This window comes from Cupressus sempervirens, chromosome 2, assembly GCF_028749045.1.
Source record: "Cupressus sempervirens isolate cs-2001-9-10 chromosome 2, ASM2874904v1, whole genome shotgun sequence".
Lineage (NCBI taxonomy): Eukaryota > Viridiplantae > Streptophyta > Pinopsida > Cupressales > Cupressaceae > Cupressus > Cupressus sempervirens.
The window spans coordinates 90,366,658-90,387,451 of record NC_143119.1 but is presented as its reverse complement, the minus strand read 5'-3'; the positions used below and the strand labels follow the sequence as shown (position 1 = coordinate 90,387,451).

The 20,794-nt window shown below is 36.9% G+C and overlaps 1 protein-coding gene across 4 annotated transcripts in view; it reads right to left on the bottom strand.

Annotated features, from left to right (window-relative positions):
- Positions 1–20,794, bottom strand: part of LOC149571174 (Endoplasmic reticulum vesicle transporter protein) — a 95,553-nt gene that overhangs the window by 52,392 nt on the left and 22,367 nt on the right. For all 4 annotated transcript variants that reach the window (XM_089812738.1, XM_089812737.1, XM_089812740.1 and 1 more), the window contains 3 exons: positions 19,829–19,911; positions 19,471–19,546; positions 5,764–5,831 (listed from right to left, as the gene is read on the bottom strand). In XM_089812738.1, the coding sequence (XP_089668864.1) occupies positions 5,764–5,831; positions 19,471–19,546; positions 19,829–19,911 (227 nt within the window). The remainder of the gene's footprint in view (positions 1–5,763; positions 5,832–19,470; positions 19,547–19,828; positions 19,912–20,794) is intronic.

Below are 20,794 nucleotides of genomic sequence, written 5' to 3'. Positions count from 1 at the left end.
TACTTGCTTGATATTAACAGAGACCGAAAGGTCAATTTATACAAAAGAATGAGACAATGTTTCCTTAGGAAAAGATCGTAAATAATAGAAATATTCTATTCTAGAGAAAGCATAAAACGAAAGCAAACTTAAAGCTATGATATTTACAATAGATAACCATTAACTAATAATAGACGACTTTATCCATTATTGTAATATCTTCATATACATTCTTCAGCTCTTGCTCAACCTTAACCAAGTTCTCCTTGAACTCCATTGATTGCTTCCAATTAAGCAATGATTCTTTACCAGTTCTGAGGATGCCAAGATTGATGGCAACATCAGTCTTCATGTTTATCACCTCTTGGAGCAATGCCAATTCTTCTATCAACTTCTCTGACTCTGTTTGCATCAAGACTCGGTGAGTAGATACGGCCTCTCTCGACTTATCTGCATCCAAAATCAAATTACCCAAGTTCTCAATCAAAGGGGGACCTCGGGACTTCATCTCTTCAATCCAAGGACAGTCGATTTTTACAAGTAAATTCTTGCTCTCATTTGCCTTGTGACCAAAGGTACTCATAGTAGCATTGTCCCACGGCACAACTAAAAGTAATCCAAGTGTTGCTTTGATATATTCAGTTAATTCCTTGTTGGCGGCCTTCAATGTTTCTTTTCCCAACTTCATTTACCATAGAATCATGCATTGGTTGCCCTATGTCAATTGCCTTCATCTAGAAATCAGCTGGAGTTTGTTCTTAAATCTTTCCCTCCTACAGCGTAGCAATCTCCACAACCATATGTCTGGAAAACCATCAAACACACCAGTTCAAATGTAGGAGAATGAGGGAAATTGAACAAAGCAGCATCCAAATTAGCTTACAACTCAAATTGCCTCTGGTGAAAACCTTCTTTCAGGACACTCTTGTAGCTCTCTACATAGCCTCATAAAGAAGGCATCATTCACCTTTGTATATTTCTTATAACTACTTTCCAACTACAAATAGGGGTAGAAGTCACATACCTTTGTAGTTTCATCAAAATCTTCGATACATGGCAAGCCAGGCCATAAATGATGTGTTGCCAACAAATATATAAGGTAAGAATACATAAAATTGCTTAAATGTCTTGGCCTAATTCATCCAACTGGTAACCTTGTCACACAGGATTCAGGCCCAATCAATATGTTGTCCATAATCGCACACGGCTTGCACCAGAAAGAAGTGATGTTCTATGAAATTCAGGACCTCTTCATATCCTTTTATCCTTAGAAGTAGAGCCAGGATATCTACAATTCCCCTCTCCACACTGGATCCAAATAATGTCTTCGGGAATTTACTCTTTTTACTCTTTGGTGGTTGGAATCAAGTCGTCAAGATGTCCCCTTGCCTCAAAGTCTTTTTCTCATTAAACACCAACGCGGACGAGCCAAAATCAATGTCCAAGTATTCATCTCTTTTTGGGATCCCCAAAGTACTCTGCATAAGGCCTCTATCAAATGTGAGAAGAATAGAGTCGTTCGACATCTTGATTTGCTTAGTGCTCGCATTGTATCGATGCTATGCATTCTTTGACGAGCTCATGTGCTTGGATGGCCATCAGAAACCCAACAACCTCAACTAGCCCAGTCTATTTAAGCTTTAGAGATAGGATGAATGGGCTGATTGTTGAGTCTTCTGTGCAGCTCTCTGAGATTATAAAATCTACAAGATGTGTCTGTGAAATTCTTAAGCTCACTCACTAATCCAGGCAAGCGATCGATTCCACCAATCCTTCTGGCCATTTGCTATAAATCATTACACGGAGCAAGAAAACTCGCACTAATCATGCAATTGTGTTAGTTGCGATATGCAGAGGTGAACTTACCAACAATTTGATCATTGTATTCAAATTTGAACATTGGGCATTGAATTTCCCACGTCACGCAAGTGAATAGCAGCCTCTTAACTCAAATTTCTCCATTCTTGGTGCTCCGATCATATCAAACCTATGATTAATGAGAGGTCGAACGGTGGGTATTAACCTTTAAGCTCTAGTGTAGTGGAAATTGGATTTTCCAATTTTCCCTCCTTTGTAATGGCTTTGGAGAAGTGGTTGCGGAGGTGAGAATCTGCCTTGAAGAGAAAATGCCCCTAACTTAGCTGAATCGGGGGGGAAGACTTTCCCTCTTCTTTCCACAAAGCTCGCTTTAGTTCTTTCGTGAGAGTAGGCATTTCACTGCTTTTTTGAAAAGCCTAAAATTAGCGCATTTGCTCTTTCTTGGGATTACACCTATTTGAGTGCGCTTCTGCAATTGGAGAAGCCAATGCTTCACTTTTCCGCAACCTTAATATTCAGGCCTCTACTTTACCTTGAGTGCCTTTAGGGAAGTACATCAAGAGCACCTCCACCCGAATATTCTACTTTATACTCAAGGGCTGCTTAAAAGTATCTTTTGATATGGCCCTTCAAAGGAGTGGCCAGCAAGGTGCTTTTCCGCAAGTGGAGAAGTGGATTCCTCATTTCCCGAAATTTCTTTATATTAGAACTTGTTTCGCTTTGGAGTAGCATCTCCTGAGAATCTTCGAGTGAACATTCCATTGAACGAGTCATTTTTTACTTTCAACTTTACTATTTCGAAGAAGTTCCTTCTGAAGTGCTCCTCCAACGGAATTGGTGGAACTTTGACATAGCAAGAGATTACTTGAAACCCACTGATCTGAATGTATATTTGACTTTACAATCATCTAATTATCTTCAGAGAATGCATTCTTGGTGTTCACCCTGGATGTGCATGCTCCAATTTATTTCCTCAGAAAACTACAATAGTCGTTACCGTGGTGCACTGCAAATGGTCATTTTTCGTTTTGGCTCTTCCCGTCATCAAGGCACTGCAAGAATTGCTCTTCCTCATTTAGAATACCTCCAAATACCCTTAGAATACATAGCTCTATACACTGGGCAATCTTGCACTTTCGGAAAAGTGTCTTTCGAGGTGCGCTTCTAAAGAAAGAGTAGCAAAAGCGGTGGAACTTTGGCGCCATATAGAACTAAGAGATTTCATCTTTTCTATGACAATCCAAGGGCTTATTAGCTTAGGTACATTGCTCTAAGCAACCCCATATTCCATTTCTTCGATACTAGACATCTAGAAGCGCTCTACCTTCATGTGTTGGAAACTCACTTGGTGAGCTACTTTTTCGGTGGAACTGGTGAGCTACTTTTTCGGGCAAACAGGTGAAACCCCGAAGGTGGCATACTTGGGCAATCTTGTGCAGATCCAACAACTTCCTGACCTTCTTCTCATCAAGGGATAACGCTCAACAACAATCCCGTCTGTGTTGGTTACCTAAGACCAGTATAGACTGATTTTGCATGATTCCCATAAATAAAGCTTAGGGGAGAAGGCGAAGTAGGGAAATCCCAAAATCCCTCCTAGACAAGGTTAAAGACAAAGTATGAGAAGAAGAGCCACCTATATCAACCTAGTACTCGGACACTTAGATACCATTGCATTTGACTTGACTCCAAGCTAGAAGCATTAAAGAAAAGAAAGGGAAAGACTAAAAGTCTGGCAACATATCTTAATAGTTTCAGATGGCCCTAAACCAAAGGTTTGTTTCGAGACTCGAGCATTATTTTATTGTTGTGCATGTGCAATAATCCCTGATAGCATTTCTAAGGCACATGCGACCTTAGATTTGTCTTCGTGTTCGCATTCTGATTTTTGGAGGCTATTTTTTTCTTGTTCATGTGTCATTTTTTCTTCGGCTGCATTTGTTGGCATCGGGAGTCTTCGAAGCTCAGTCAGGGTTTTTTCAGACTTGCACCATCTTGTTTCATATTCAAAAATCTGAAAGAAAAAAAAAACAATGATTTTTCCTCAAAAATCATGGTTTATCGCAGTCACTTTTTTGGGTTATGTTCATCTGCAAAAGCTTTTGATGATTTTTTCAAAATATTGTGGCTGTTTTCTTCTCAAGCAATGGAGTGTTTGTTGCTTTTATCCTCACAATCATGGTTTGAAATTGAGAAGCTAATCTCGCTTTGGCTACAAGGAGGGATAACTTTGTTTCCCAACATCAGGTTGGAAGGATTATGGTTATCCCAGTCTTCTCCAAAAGTTCATTCAAACTAGAGACTGTCTTAGTAGCAAGCTCATGTCGCAGAGCGTTCTAAAGAGAAGTGGCCAACCTTCTATACATTCATGATGAAAGACTTCTAGATTATGTCTTTTGTAGGTAGAACAATGGGCATAAATGAAGGGTATTAAAATTTTGTAATGTTTCTATAATGGTCATCTTAGTTGGTTTAGGAAGTTTCTTTTTTTGCATTCTGTTATAGAGTTTCGCTTGGAAACATCTTGTAATTTGATATAAATAGAGCCTTTCGTCTCTATTGTTTATAACTTTATATCGATTTATAATAATAGTTTTCTCATTTCTCAGTCTAAATATGTCAAGTTTGCCAAACAGGTTCAAAATGACAGATGGCAAAATCTAGTCTACACTTACGAAGAAAGGGCTGAAACTTTCAGCCAAATCATACTCACCAATAGTCAATGACTCAGTTCCCAGGCAGAATCTGTGAGTTACATTTTTCGATTCTTGACAGCCCGTAAGGTACAACATTGGTTTGTAGTGAAGCTGGTACTGCAATATATGAAAAGGACACTTGACTTAGGCATTCTGTATAGCAAAAGCAAAGATACTTGGCTGATTGGTTTACAGATTTATATTGGGAATGTTTTGTTGATGACAAGTCTATTTCTGGGTATTTTCCAGTCTTCATATGGGTGCAATCACATTGACCAATAAGAAGCAGCAAGCTACTAGTAGCTCTTTCCTCGACAGAACCAGAGTATTAAGGAACAATTGATGCAGCAAGCTATCAAAGGATGCTTTCTGACATGCAAATGTCTCAAGCAGGGCCTTCACCCTTGTAACAACCAAAGGGTGCTAATGCTTGCCAATACTTCAGTCTTCCATGAGCAAACAAAGCACGTATAGCTTCACTGTCACTTCAAATGACAACTTGTTTAAGATGGATCAGTAATGTTGCAGCATGTTTCAATTGAGGATGAAACTGCATACATTCTTACCAAGTCTTTTATGTATGGAGAAATTTGTAAAATTTAGGGGCAAAGTTGATGTAGTTAGTAGAATCATCAAATAGGGAGGAAAAGTAATATTGTTATATTTAGCTTATAATGATCATTTTGTTTAGTTTGCTTTTAGTAACTCTCTTTTATTTCTTTAGTTCTTCATCATTTCTGTTATGAAAAGGTCTTTTGTAATCGCTTATTTAAGTAGTCGTCCACTCCTTTTTTTAATATCAATTATCTCAATCATTTCCCAAGTGAGCCAGATGTGCATCTAGGATATAATTAAGTGGCACTAAGTGGTAATAGTAGCAAGAACAGAAACCTAAGTGTTAAGAAACACGAGTGGAAAAGATAAATTAAGAGTATGCATTTTAGATAATGTATGTGTTTTGAGGGACAGATATGGTCTTATGAGCATTTGTTATCTTTGGGCAATCAATCTGCTCTATTGATCAAATTTTGTCCCATCTAGCATTTATGAGCATTTGAATGTTGAAGAGCTAAAGGAAAATACAAAATAAAGTAACTCATTCAAAAATTTAATGTTGTGTTAAAGCTGCATAGACTTTAACAACAATTGAGGAAAAATCTTCCAGCTATTAAGAATAGAAGAAATATCAAAAAATGTTGTTAAATAATGAGATCTATCAATCTAACGCAAGTAATATGCCATATTCACAATGCCAAGAAGAAGCTCTTACTTTCCATATATTTGTATCCAGATCTACTTCATGCTTGCCTGACATGTCAATTGCATCAACACTCAAAACTGCAATACAGAAGTTATCAAGAAAAATCTGAGCATGGTATTAAAGACAAGTGATCAGAACTCCACATAAACACGGATATATAATTCAAATTTATCATGGACAAATTAATTAGAAACTATATACAACTCAGGAAAAAATTCAATGGGGAACCATTGAACTTGGGAGCTGCAACAAACAGTGAATGCTTGATGGGATGAAAATCAGAAAACCCAAAGGTTCAAAGCAAATAATATGCATCCATACTTGAAACTATTATAGATATACCATCATCTAACAAATTGAATTAAAAAAATTGATGTCACAAATCTACTATTATGATAATGGATGGTTTCTATTATCGTTAATGGTTACCTATTCTAATCTATTGTAAATATTAGAATCTTTCTAATATTTAATTAGCTTTTAGTTAGCTGTTAGTTATCTGTTAGCTCAAATAGAATGTTTTTATTCTTGACATCATTTATTTATTTGTATATATTGATCTGTTGATCCCTGTTAAAATTAAGAAAATAATTTACCAATTACTTCCCCTAATATGGTACAAGAGCAAATACTTAAATAAAAATTTGAATAAAAATTAATAATTTCCTTTCAAAATTATCAGTGCCATTTTTTCAAAAATAATTTTCAGCCTATCTACCCCCATGCGCTAGGGTTTCCTGCTGCAAATCGCAACTTTCCTGTTACAAATCACAGGTTTTGAAGTTGTCATTTTTGCAGTCATTTGTCCTTCGTTTTTTTCCTGCAAAATCGCATCTACATTGATGCCATTCTCTGTCATTTTCTTGAGCATTTGCTGGCTATTATTATTCCTAGGCGTTTATCTCATCTACAAGGTGTCGTTTATGACCGGAAATCACGCAATTCTTTGGCCGTTTTTCCTGCAAACCATGCCCCTTTTTTTGTCATTTTTCTGAAAACATCAGGACTTTGCAGTTTTGGGTTTTTATGTGGCGATTTCTGCTTCCTAGCCATCAGTTTCAACCTTCTTCAAGGTCATTTTTGAAAAAAAAACAGCAGCCAATTGTACCTGCAGCTTCATTTTTCGAGCTTGTTTGTAATTTTTTCATGGTTTTTGCAAAAGGCTAGGGTTTCATTCAAAGCTCTCAGATTCTTGGTCGTGGTGAATAACTCATTAAAAACTGTTGGTGGGTTTTCCAAAAGCTCAACTAGGTTTGTCGTCCATTTCTTTTAGGTGCCCCAATTTTTGTGCCTCGATTTTCAAGCCAGCAAATCTAGAATTTGACAGCATACTCCTAGGTTTTTTGAGCTCTCTTTTGGGTACCACTTCATTTAATGGGTATTCCAATTTTCACAAATTTACATGCTCTTTCACTAAAAAATGTGCTATGGCATCTTTGACAAATATTTTAATCAAGGGAAATCAAAAGGTCAATGGCCATCATTATGGCACATGGAAGCAATGGATGCTAACAATCTTTAAATATTAGAATACTAAACAGATTATTTTAGGTCTTACACAGTGTCCGATTGCAACTGGTATTGATCAAGATACATATGGTCAAAATAATCGGGAGGTAGTAATGTTTCTAAAGTTATCTGTAACTGATGATCAACTCCCTCAAATTCCATGCGGTAAGAAAGTTGCCGAAACATGGGAGCATCTAAAGAAACTTCATGAGACTTCACACAAAAACAAGGCCTTCTTTCTCAAGAACACTCTATTTTCTATTGTAATGGATGAGCAGAAATCACTCCAGGACAACTTGAATAGGATTCAAGAAATTCGTGATCAGTTGCTTGCCAAGTGATCAGTTATTAGCCAAATTTGATTCTCCTCCAGTTGATGTTACTACATACGAGAAACTAGTAGGCAATCTAATCTACTTCTCTGCTACTAGACTTAATATCAGCTTCGCAATCAACTACAACTCACATTTTATGACAGCTCCCAAGGTTGATCGTTGGATGGCAGCAAAGTGTGTGGTTCATTATGTGAACGACACTACTGATTATGGATTTCTTTACTCTCGGAGACCTAATCCTAGACTCGGTGGGTTCACAAACTCAGATTGGGCAGGATCATTGTTACCCGAGGATGCATCCCGCTATATGTTCAGCTGTCCCCATCCTGGAAACGTCTCGGAGACTTGGGGACACCTGGGGGACTTTGACTTCTAGAACAAATTAGACTTTGACTCTCAAAGTAACATAAATGTGGCATATGAATTTCACTGATTATTGTATTTTAAGGTTCTATTATGTATAAGTAAATGCTTTATCCATTTTTTCCTATAAATATTTTAATTTTCCCTATTGGTCCCCATTTGTCGTCCCCAAAATCGGCACAAAAAATTGCCCTCCCATGAACCTGTCCTGTTGTGTCCCCTATCGTCCCTGTCTGGAAAACTCAAGGGAACACAGGGCAAGATCTGTTGACGATAAAAAGTCAACTTTTGGATGTGCCTCAACACATGGACCAATAAGCAACAGCAAGCAGTTTCTCTCTCCTCTACAGAGACTGAATACAGAGGGACAGTTAAGGCAGCTTGTGAAGTTGTTTGGTTTCGTCAAATGCTTGGGGATATACAGATGTCACCAACAGGACCGACTCCTTTGTTTATTGATAGTGAAGACCTTATCAAGTTAGCACGAAATCCAATCTTCTATGAACAAACCAAGCATGTGGATGTTCACTCTCACTACATTCGGCACTTGCTTGAAGACAGGACAATAGACTTGTAGTATGTTCCTACGGTGGAACAAACTGCAAACTTTCTCACCAAGCCTCTCGGTCCAATTAAGTTTGTCAAATTCAAAGCACAACTTGGTGTAGTGGATAGATTGACCATTAAGGGAGGGTATTACGATAATAGATAGTTTCTATTATCTTTAATGGTTACCTATTATAATCTATTGTAAATATTAGAATCTTTATAATATTTAGTGAGCTTTTAGTTAGCTGTTAGTTATCTATTAGCTAGAATAGAATGTTTCTATTCTTGATGATTTTTTTGTAAGTAAACATCGTTTATTCATTTGTATATATTGATTTACTGATCCATGTTAAAATTTAAGCAAGTATTTTACCAATTATTTCGCCTATATCTAGTCTACCAACTTGAACAAAATCATATCACTTTTGTGTGCTCAAATCATTTTATATATTTGATTTCATGAAACCTTATTATGCGCTCGGTAATTCTAAGATTAAAATCTCTAATAACAGCCACCAATAAGTAGTAGATTCTTACACCCAAAAACATTTTCTAGATGAAATGATAATTGATTAATATTCAATATTAACTAAGGACATGAAGTCTCCTTAAATACAGAATACAAGACAATATTTTCATGACGGAAACAATCGAGAATAGAAACATGAACAATATAAAGGCAATTTCTAAATACCTCAGACTCGGCAGCCTGGAAAATTGGACACAAACTCAAACTCCAAAAAAGAACTTGGGAAAGGACTTGCAAAAGAAAAGAAAAACGCAGCTTTACCAAAAAAAAAAATTAAAGCATTTAGAGAAGAGTCATAATTGAAAAATTACACGTCATATGATCTCCAAACACTCAATATTTGAAATTTCGCTATAGTTTCAAACTTTTATATGTATAACAGCAGTATAATTTATAAATGTTTACGAAATTACATATAATGACATGTCCGATGTGAAAAACAGCAAACAAAAGACTACATCTTCCTCTTTCCTCTCCTAAAATAACTCAATTTTTCAGGCCTTGAACTAGTAGGAATTGTGTAATGTCCCCTTTCTAGCATTCATAGAATGGTGTGTCATTAGCATGTTTCCCCATTGTCCCATAGGCTAATGAAGACATTAAAGGGACTTGAATAGTCTGGCCTAGGCAGTTTCAGTTGCAGTCCATTCTGAGGGGTTTTGAGGCAGTTTTGGGCATACTTACTATTTATAGTAAATCACTATGGGCATGACTAGACATTAATTGACAGTGACATGTTGATGGTAATTGTTTAAAATCAACAAGTAGATTTATTTATCATTGATATGGATTATTGTGCGCTAATCAAAGTTATTTTATAAAGTTAAATTAAATATTTAACTTTATTGTGTATTGTCTATAGTTTGTGGAAATATTAAATCTTTATTTTATTATAAATCAAAGACATAAGTTGAAAAGGAGTGTTGTTTATGTTATCCTACAATGACAAAGTGAGAGCTCTTGTGCGAACAATATAAAAATAATTGACTGAGTTCTCTTTCAGACTGCTTGGAAAATATACGAGGTTTATGAAATTGTCTGGAGAATTCATATTCTTGGGCTTGGGGGATGAAACCCCTCTTCATTTGCATTCTTCTTCTTGCTGAAAGATACAATCAGAAGGATTTGTGATTGAAAAGAGTAGAAGGAAAAGTACGATTTGTTTGTAAAAGGTGTTCATTGCATTTAAGGAGTTTGAAACCAATCTGTGTGAACATCTGGTGCTACTTGGGGTGTGTTTAAACCGTTAGAAGTTGCATACCAATTGATAAGAGTTGGCTGATCACAATGGGGAAATTTTTAGCAAGGAATGTTGGTTTTGTACAAATCAAGAAAGGAGTTGTACTTGTTGCTAGACATTTATTGGGAGGTTTTATAGATCTAAATGTCCTTGTAGAAGGTTGTAGGGTTGTCGTGCAGGCTTACGAGTTGTCTATGTTTACCGCATGGGGTAAGTAGATTAATGCACACAGACAATAGATAAGAACAACAGTACTCCTTTTATTATTCGCATATGCCAAAGACGTTACATTATGCTTATGATGATAATTACAATGATCTTGGAGGGTGTATAAATACTTTCCTAAGAACCTTCCAAAAGGGTTGTTGGCTACATAACAAGAACCTTCCCGAAGGGCCCGTCGGCTACATAATATTTACCGACGACATACATCCTGTCGGCTACACAATAACTACAGACGACATCATCCCCCCCAAAAGAAAAGTCGTCTCCGAACGACAATACAACAAAACTCAAAACAACTAATTACATCTATTCATAAAAACAACATAAACATCATGAAGTAGAAGGTTGTGCCTCTAACTACGTAGACCAGCTGCGTCACAGCTGATACACTTGCTCCGTTCGAACCTTTAAATCAACTCTAATCTGGGAGCTCTCCTCTACTACCTCCTTCAACATCAATGTGGCCTCATGGCATTCAACTTCTTTCTGATCGTGAGCTTTCTTTGTTGCTTCCTTCTCCTATAACACTGTTGCTAGTTGTTGGTCGGCCTCCTGCTCCCCTCGTCTAATTTCCTCGAGTTGTGCTAACAGTGTTGTCCGCTCTGTTTCCCATGCCAACTGCTCAGTGGCAAGTCGGTCGGCCATCTCCTCCCGAGCCTTCTTTGCGGCCTCCCAAGCTTCTTGCCCAGTCTCTACCCGCCGTCTCTCTGTAAGCACCAACTCTGCCAAGAACTTGCTTTTCTCGGCAATGTCACTGAGGCATGAATGGATATCTTTATCCTTTTCCTCCACTACACGTGTAGGATGCTACGTCTATACCCTCCTTTTTGCTTTTACTGGTGCCTCTACACTCTGATCGCCTACTTCTGGTGATGTGGGGACCTCGACCACCCCATTGTTTGACCAAATTGCTTCTAACTGAAGATCCTCTCGCATAGGAGACTGAATGGAGGGACCTCTGGCAACAGGAGCAAGTAGCTGTCGCCTCAGGGACTCACTCGCCCGACTTGCTGAGCTAATCTATTCACTGCTGGCATCTGGGGTTATACTTCCGACATGCTCAAATCAACACCCTGATCCGCTACCTCATCCAGAAGGGTGTCAACTATCGTGACTACTACATTCATCCCAATCACCTCTAGTCGGACCTGCTCCTATGCGCCTCCTTGACTGACTCCTCCCTCTGTGGCTATCGACTCTGCTACAGGAGATGGTTGTGGCAAACTGCTACTGACTGAAGTGATCCTTGTTGTGGAGGTATGAGGGTTGATTCTTGAACCACTAACTGAGGTTGTGTTCCCATAGGTGTATCCGCTAGTGATGTTGTCCTCCGGCTTATTGAAGGTTGGGCAACCACTGAATGTGAAACTGATCCTACTGCTTCTGCTGCTGTCTGTGATCTGGGATTTAGAGTGACTGGAGTCATCACCACAGGATGCCGAAACTATCTGAAACCCAAAATGTGAATATCTGCCATGGTGTGCATGTGTGGAGCTGAAAATGATGGTGTAGCTACTACTAGTGCAGCCGTCAACTGTCATAGAAATTGAAGTGGGGTCGCTGAAATCACCCCAACTTCCTCATCATCGTCCTCCTCATCCTGCTCCACCTCCTCCATATCCTCTGAGTCATCCTCCTCACAAGATGTATCCTAGCAGCCACTATCTGTGTTACCCGATTCCTCCATCGCCTATCGTACCCTCTTCTGGCCAATGCCTTTCTGCTCTCCAGGAGAGTCTAAATGCCTCTACTGCATTATCGGAGGCTCACCAGGTACTATTGGACTTGGTTGTATTTCCAACTTTTCTTGAGGTATCGTCTTCGCAGTTGCCTCCAGGAAGAGTCCGATGGCACAGTGCGGCATGTAAAATGTTTTATGTTGTAGTGTCATGAACTCATCCATGCGTGTGGCCAATAGAGAAGCCCAGTCATAGACCCTCCCATTCATGAGTTCGTTCATCATACCGACCAGCGGAAAGGAGATATCTGACGCCCTACTGGACCTTGTAAGTCTACTCTTTATCACATCCATGAGACACCTCCAATGGCCTTCTCTGATGTCAGATTTTCGCAACTCTCTTCTCCTAGAGGTCTGACTAAGGGCATCTTCCTATTGCTGTACCTGATCCTGGCACACTAATTCCACCAGCTTCAATTTCCTCTCCTTGTCTATCTTTTGTGGCTTACTGTCAATTTTCTTGCCTCCTTGTACCGTTCTTGGTATGCCGAATACTCTGGTAAAGTTAGCTGGCTGGAATGATACCACTATGTCGTATCCCAAGTACGAAATTGTACTTTTACGAGAGTGCCTGTCATATGCCTCAATCATGATACGCAAGACACCTCCGAAATCTCAAATACAGAAAACTGGCATCCGGATTGCCCACACTACCTGCGCCTTCCGTATGCTTGCTTTCACGAGGTGGTCATCCGGATTTTCATTCCACCATTACCTGCATTCCAGCCCCAGCAACGGCGCCAAATGTTTACTGCATGGGGTAAGTAGATTAATGCACACAGACAATAGATAAAAACAACAGTACTCCTTTTATTATTCGCAGATGCCAAAGATGTTATATTATGCTTATGATGATAATTACAATGATCCCGGAGGGTGTATAAATACTTTCCTAAGAACCTTCCCGAAGGGCCGTCGGCTACATAACAAGAACCTTCCCGAAGGGCCCGTCGGCTACATAATATTTACAAACAACATACATCCCGTCGGCTTCACAATAATTACCGACGACAATCTTGTGTCATATTTGACAAGAAATGTTGTAACAAGTTTGAGATAGAGTTTTTGGAAAGCATATATATTTATGAAATGTATTTTGGAACTTCTTATGGTCTGTGTTTCCTATTAAATCTATTTCAGTGGCAAATGAGCAAGCATATATAATCAACCCGGCTTTGATTATTGGTGTAAATCTGAATCTTGTTCTACTTATGTTATTATCATAATAAATATAGATGCATTTAAAACTATTTGTATGCATGGTCTTGTTAATTGTTAGTAAAATACACTACATACATCTGTGTATTAGGAATAAATCATAAATTAGTGATTGGTTTGAAAGCCAATTGCTTGACAAATTACATTGAGTAAAAGGAACAAAATTAGGTCTAGAACAAGGGGGTGTCTTTGTTACAAGCTAGGGTTGTTGTTTCACCAAAAGATCAACCTATCAATGCCCAGTACAACCACTAGACTTATAGAACACATGAGGCAGTTAAGTCATCCTAAAGGGATATGTTGGCGGGGATATGTTGGCGGTTAATCCAACAATCCACCATGAGCGTTACCCAAGGAGATTCGAACTTGTGACCAAGCTCTGATACCACTTGTTACATGCTAGGGTTGTCATTGCACCACAAGATCAACCTGTCAATACTCGATAGAACCACTAGACTTATAGAACAAAGGAGGTTGTTAAGCCATGCCATGAATCTTGAGGGGGAACACTGGCAGTTAGTCCAACAGTTTTTACATGTTGAGCTCTCTAAATGAGGAGTTGACTCTTCTTCTTCAAGACCGAAGTCTACTCTTTCATGAAATTCATCCAATGCTACTACTTCTCCTTATGTTGCACCTCTCTCAAATTCTGCAACACATTCGGTAAGGACCACATCATCAACATCATTTTGTTCATTGATGGTCTAATCACCATATGGATCATTTTGTACAAGTCATGGACTCATGTATAACAGCCTTCACTTTTCTCATGCTAAGGCAAAAGTTGTACCGAACAAAGACAAGATTGTTAAGTCACTTTTGGGGCAACCCATTTCTCTTCTTTGTGTGAATGTTCTCAAATAATTTATGATTCCATTCACACCCAGAAGCACATCACTAGGACAAATACAGATGGCTACCTTTTAAAGATTAGGCACACCAACACCACAATTCTCCCACCATAAATCTACAAAAAACATTTAGAAATATTATATATCTAGAATTATGTAAAAAATGTAATAACCATTATCAAGTTTCTAATATTTTTGTAGTACTGAACTAAAAATTTTACCTAGTGGTTGTTTCTCTCTCTTATCTATTGCTTGTTGTGAAGAGAAGAGTCTCCCCCCTGCACACTTGTAGATCTTGAACAATGAACATTTCCAAATTCATAATAAGATAGTCAAACTCAACTAGTCAACAATGAACATTTCCAAACTCATAAATAAGATATTGCAAATATTAAATCTCAACTCCTACTCATCTCTAACATCATAGTCAAGTGTCATCTTATCAATGCATGTAACAACACCTGTCATAACCTCTTCATCAGCCCTAAATGAATTAGAAAAGTAGAATTTTGAGTTTAATCGTAGGCCAAGACATGTATTGATTTATGGAGTTGGTTTGTCAACCTACAATCAATGCTGCACTAAGGATTTTATATTTTCTTGAATTTCCACCATAATAATGTGAAATGGCTTGTTTGGCCCTAACCATGGCCTCGTAAATGAAACCCATTGGCATGCCCTCTCCATCCACCATACGAAGAACCCTCACAAAAGGTATTGTCACCTATAAAACTAAAAACAAATTTTAAATTATTACAAAATCGACCCCTAAAGAAAACAAATAGATTATCACATATAATGTTTATATTTGTGTTTGTTATTAAACTTGATCATCTCCTCTCTACTTTTGTTGAGCTCATCATCATAAACGATGCTTACTATCTCCTCCACCTCATTTGTTTTGGAGAACACAAACTCCAACCAAACATCAAACACAAACATTTGCTTAAGATGAAGAATGGCACCAAGAATGCTTTGCAATGTGAGGAAATGGCAATTACATATGCAATTGCATTGTTTGTGATAATTTGGACAATAGTCTCAACTCCCACTTCCTGGATCACCCCATCTAATAAATTGCACAAAGGCATAGTGTTACTGATTTTATGGGAGGCATCAATAGACTTGAGGATCAATGGTGTGCTAAGGAATTTATATTTTCTTGAATTTCCACCATAATAATGTGAAATGTCCTATTTGGCCCTAATCATGGCCTCATAAATAAAACCCATCAGCATGCCCTCTCCATTCACCATATGAAGACCCTAACCAAAGGTATTGTCGCTTATAAAACTAAAAAACAAATTTTAAATTATTACAAAATCAACCCCTAAAAAACAAATAGATTGTCACATATAATGTTTATATTTGTGTTTGTTACTTACCTTGATCATCTTCTCTCCACTTTTGTTGAGCTCATCATAAAAAACAATGCTTACTATCTTCTCCACCTCATCTCTTTTGGAGAATGCACACTACAACCAAGCATCAAACACAAAAATTTGTTTAAGATGAGGAATGGCACCAAGAATGCTTTGCAATGTGAGGAAATGGCAATTACATATGCGGTTGCATTGTCCGTGATAATTTCGACAATATTCTCAACTCCAACTTCCTAGATTGTGGGAATTTGATCTCTTGGAATATTCTCAACTCCAATGTCCAGGATCACCCCATCTAATAAATTGCAAAAAGACTCAGTGTTTTTTTTATGGGAGGCATCAATAGACTTGAGGAATACCATTGCACCATTAGAAGTCGCCAAGAAATTGAGGAGAGTCATATTTTGTCCATCTATTCATCCATCAGATGACATGCTACATCCTTTTCTCCTCCAAAAAATTTCCAAATCATCAAGCACGACCTATGTATTTTTCACTGATTTCTATAGCAATGGCTCATTGGTGTCTTAATACATACATATATATAAGCTAGATGTTGGGACCTAAAACCTATTGCCTACAACTACAAATGCTGTAACCAAAACTTCCCAATATGAGTTGTCCACCACATTAAAAGGCAACTTATCATAGTACAAAAATTTGTTATTGTTATCCTTTCTTGCTCATGCTTTTCTCTATTCCATCCAGTACCTTCAAGTGATGGCTGTGTTATTCAAACATTTTTTGGAACAAAAAATTGGGTCTTATCTGTGAAGAGTCTAAATGTTGGTGGCTTCAACCTCATTGTCAAGAATACATGAGTTTAGTTGATGGAAGCTTGGACTTCCGGAAAGTAGAACCATGGGGAGTCGAATTCATTACAACTGACATAGCTTCTTTTGTTTTTCCCTTTCTTCTTTTTGCAATACATACTTAGCAAGAAGGGCCTTAATGTGTCTAAAAATCTCTAAGTTAAATTGAGGCAATGTTCCACATTTTGTCCAAGTATTTTTGCAAGGTGGTATTTTAATCAGTATAGTCCACTTAATTTTTATTTCGCTTTATCCCATAATTCCATGTTCCGACTTTGTTTTCTTCGTGACTTTGGGGCTGCCTTTCGAGTTGAACTTGACTTTGTCTACACGAAAGAAAACAAAATAGGGTTCTATGGAAAATCAACAAAAAAATGATAATGAATCGTTTGAATAAAAGAGTATTCAAAAACAAGATAAAAATACAAAAAAATAATTTTCAAGAAATAGAAATGGAGAAGAAAAATCCTTTACCACTTTGATGTTATTTCCTCAAGTGTTACATCCCTGTAGCACGAGTCCCTGTAAAAAGGTTGAGGATACCCATCAAAAAACTCAATTGAGTCTTATAAAAAATACTCAGAGTCTGAGTTTAAGACTCACTTGATTGACTTGTGAGTTCATGGCAAGTCAACTCGGCTCTATCATGGACTCGCAAGTTATTCTAAGGCGAAACCTATTTTTCTAGCACTAATATCAATATTACAATATTATTTTAATAACCTCCATATTACAATCTATAGGTCAATTGGCCATGAATACATAGAAGGTAACCCCGTTCTCTTCAGAACACTCTGCGACATGAGTTTGTTACTAAGACTCTCCTTGGTGCTGCAAAACTTTTGGATATGACCATGTTTACCATAATCCTTCCAACATGATGTCTAGTAACAAAGTTATCCCTCCCTTCATCCAAAGACACCAAGAGAAGCTTCAAAAAAATTCATAGTTCTCAAAAACAATGATTCTGACACAAACACCTACAATTTTGACAAAAAGCAGTACAAGAAACCCATGATTTTTCGAAAAAGCCATGAAAAACACACTCCATGGTTTTTGGGAAAAAATCATGCAAAAACTCTCAAAAGATCTGAAAACTAACAACCCTCAGTTACAAGAACATGGGACCCTTGCAAATCTAACTAACTTCATTTTTGTAGTGAAAACGGAAAAGAAATCTATTGAAAGCATGATTTTTGATAAAACAACATTGCCGAAATTTGGAAACTCTCAATTTTATTAAACAAATCAACTGAAAAATCTTCTGAAAATTTCCTCATGAAATGTTTAGGAAAAACCATGAATTTTAGTTTATAAAAAAATCCACCAAGACAAAACCAAAAAAATTATTCAAAAAAAATGGATAAAAGACTTCTAGATTTTTTGTAAAAAACCAACCTCTACTCTAATACCATGAAATGATAATTAATTAATATTCAATATTAGTAAGGTAGACAAAGGCTCCTTAAATAAAGAATACAAGACGATCTTTCCATAATGGAAACGATCAAGAATAGAAACACGAAAGTCAGAAAAGAAACTTTCTAAAACTACCTAAACACAAAAAATACAAAAGGAAGTTTCTAAATACCAACTTATATAACCATTAAATAAATATCAAAATATTTTTAATATTAGAGTGCCTTAAATTGTTTTAAAAGTCTTCCAACCTCGCATAAAAGCAACTCTCTTGAGCTCTCCTTTACGATCTAACTTCAATAACGCCTAAAATCTGTGTTACCGGATCATTCCCTGCTACGCGGATTCAGATCCAGGTCTGCATAGTTCCGGGTTCGCATCCGGGTTTGTTTGTTCCAAGCAGGGTCTTCATCCAAGACTCTAGGTTCACTCGGATCCACGTTGGAGCGAACCTAGGTGAACCCACAGCAAACCTATGGCGAACACGAGGCAGTAGGGTCCAATATGTCAGATAAAAACAACTTTAAAGAGTTTTTTTTTTTAATATTTTTATGTAATCCTAAAAGGAACCTAATAAAAAACATTTCACTCATCTAATCTCTCATGTTGAGGAGAAGGATGATATAGCAACATCTAGACCTAGTGGAACTGGTTTGGGTTCCAATGCTGAGGATCTAATTATAGTTGCAGCCAAGGATGAAGCCATTGATCCCCCATTTTTTTATGACCCATTTGACCCTTGAAGGGCATTTGATACTATGATCATTTGATAAACTACTAAACACTTGTCATTTATCATTATCTTTCAAACTTTATCATTTGATGAACTAGTCTATGTTTTGCAATTTAGTAGTTCAATGTATGATTTTCTTTACAATCATGAAGATAGATTGATGAGCGAGTATTTAATGTTTATCATTGACATTTGGCATTGATCAATGATCCAGCAACATCTATTCATACTGTGAAATGACTTAGATTTGCAATTACGTGTGTTTCTCTTTCTTTTTTTGTATATATATTGCATATATATATATATACACACACACACGAATCTAAATGGGAATTTTTATTTTTGCCTGAACCCACGAACTCGAATATGTCCCTGAACTTGAATCGGCAACTTAGCTTAGAATGCAATTGGGTGGAATAACATATTTAGGAAAAAATTGTAACAAGAACACAATAAGCTATTTTTCATGTTTTTCTCTAAGAAATTTCCGGAATACAAATATAGTGAAATTTATGGCTATTTTTCACATATTTCTCTAATGAACTTCTAAATCACAAATTTCATATATATGGATATTGTTTTGGGAGCCTAGCTTACTTGGTGACAACAAGCATCACAATAGCGAAAGAACAATGAACAAGAATGTAACTCTACTTCCAACATATTAAATCATAAATGGGAAATTAGTTACACAAAAGAGTAAAATTATCAACTGTTTGACCTTTCTCTTCTCTAATACAGTCATGTACTCTAGTTGACATTTAAAAAACAGAAATAAAATCATATGAAGAAACGTTTAAGCATGCAACTCACTTTCACAAGGGATTGAAGGGAAAGTCATATTAATATGTATAGGAAGAGTCTCTCCACGCTTCACATCTACAGACATCTGCATATAAAGAAACTTAGTTCTTTAATTATTTAAATGCAAGAATCCCAACCTTACAAGTTTTAAGATCATTAATAAACCCACATTTTGCAGAAAAAATAGTCAGTCGCTCTATTCAAGAATAAATCTTCAAAACACAGATTCACAAATGTTTATACTAAATGGTCTCAAAACAAAGTTATTGTGTTCATTATGACCTCAAATTCATTTTTAAGGGCCTATACATTCCAGCAGCATAATAATCCTAAAAAGAGAGAAAAATTTAAGGACAGAAAACAAGACCTCATGAATAGTGTTAGTTGTAAGATAATATCTCAGTTCATGTATGAACAATGTTGTCATAATGAAAAGCCCAATGATGGAGACTGCAAAATCAACAAAACAAGTTGAAATCAAATTCATTAAAATATAAAACAAAGGTATTAATACTAAGTTTGAAATATAAAAAAGAAGAAAAAGAAACTGTTTACCATCTATGAGTTAGGAGAAAGCAAACATTAGGTTTAATATCTACCTACATAATATTAGCTAAACTAGTCAGAGAAAAATTCCGAAACTAGGTCCTTCACAAAACAATCACATTACAAACTTACAGCATGGCTGCATGCCTATAGCAAATAAGGATATTTAATTGAAATAATTACTAGGACAGTCAACCTGATCCAAAATTGATCAAGTTAGTAAAATCGTTAAAATAGTCAAAATTTTCATAAAAAAATTCTGTGTACTTCAAACTCTTGATGACTGGTTCTCGCAAGAACCATAAATGAACAGAATTGCAAATATCAGATTCTCAATGTTGAATGGAGACAAAGTTGCAGTTTGTGATCCAGACACTCATAGCACTAATATAATACAGATAACAGGCGTGCTATTGTTTCTCCAACTGCTGTGTATGCCATACCCTCTACTTGTTGAGACAATCTTCAATTCATTGTTAATCGCACTTAACAAGACTAAACATTATAGATATGGACCCTTTTCCCATTATTCAACACATGGAACAGCCACTTTATCAAACAGTTTACCTTAAGGTCAATTAGGATCCAGATTGTTGAATTGTGTAGCACAATATCTCATGAATATTTTCCTTGTACTTCAAACTCTTGATGGCTCATTCTAGCAGGAACCAGAACTGTTAGGAGTTGAAAAGATTATATTTTTAAGGCAGAATGGGGACAAAGTTGCACTTAGTGATGTAGACACACATGCTATTATTTGTCACAGCTCCCTTTTGTACCTAATATT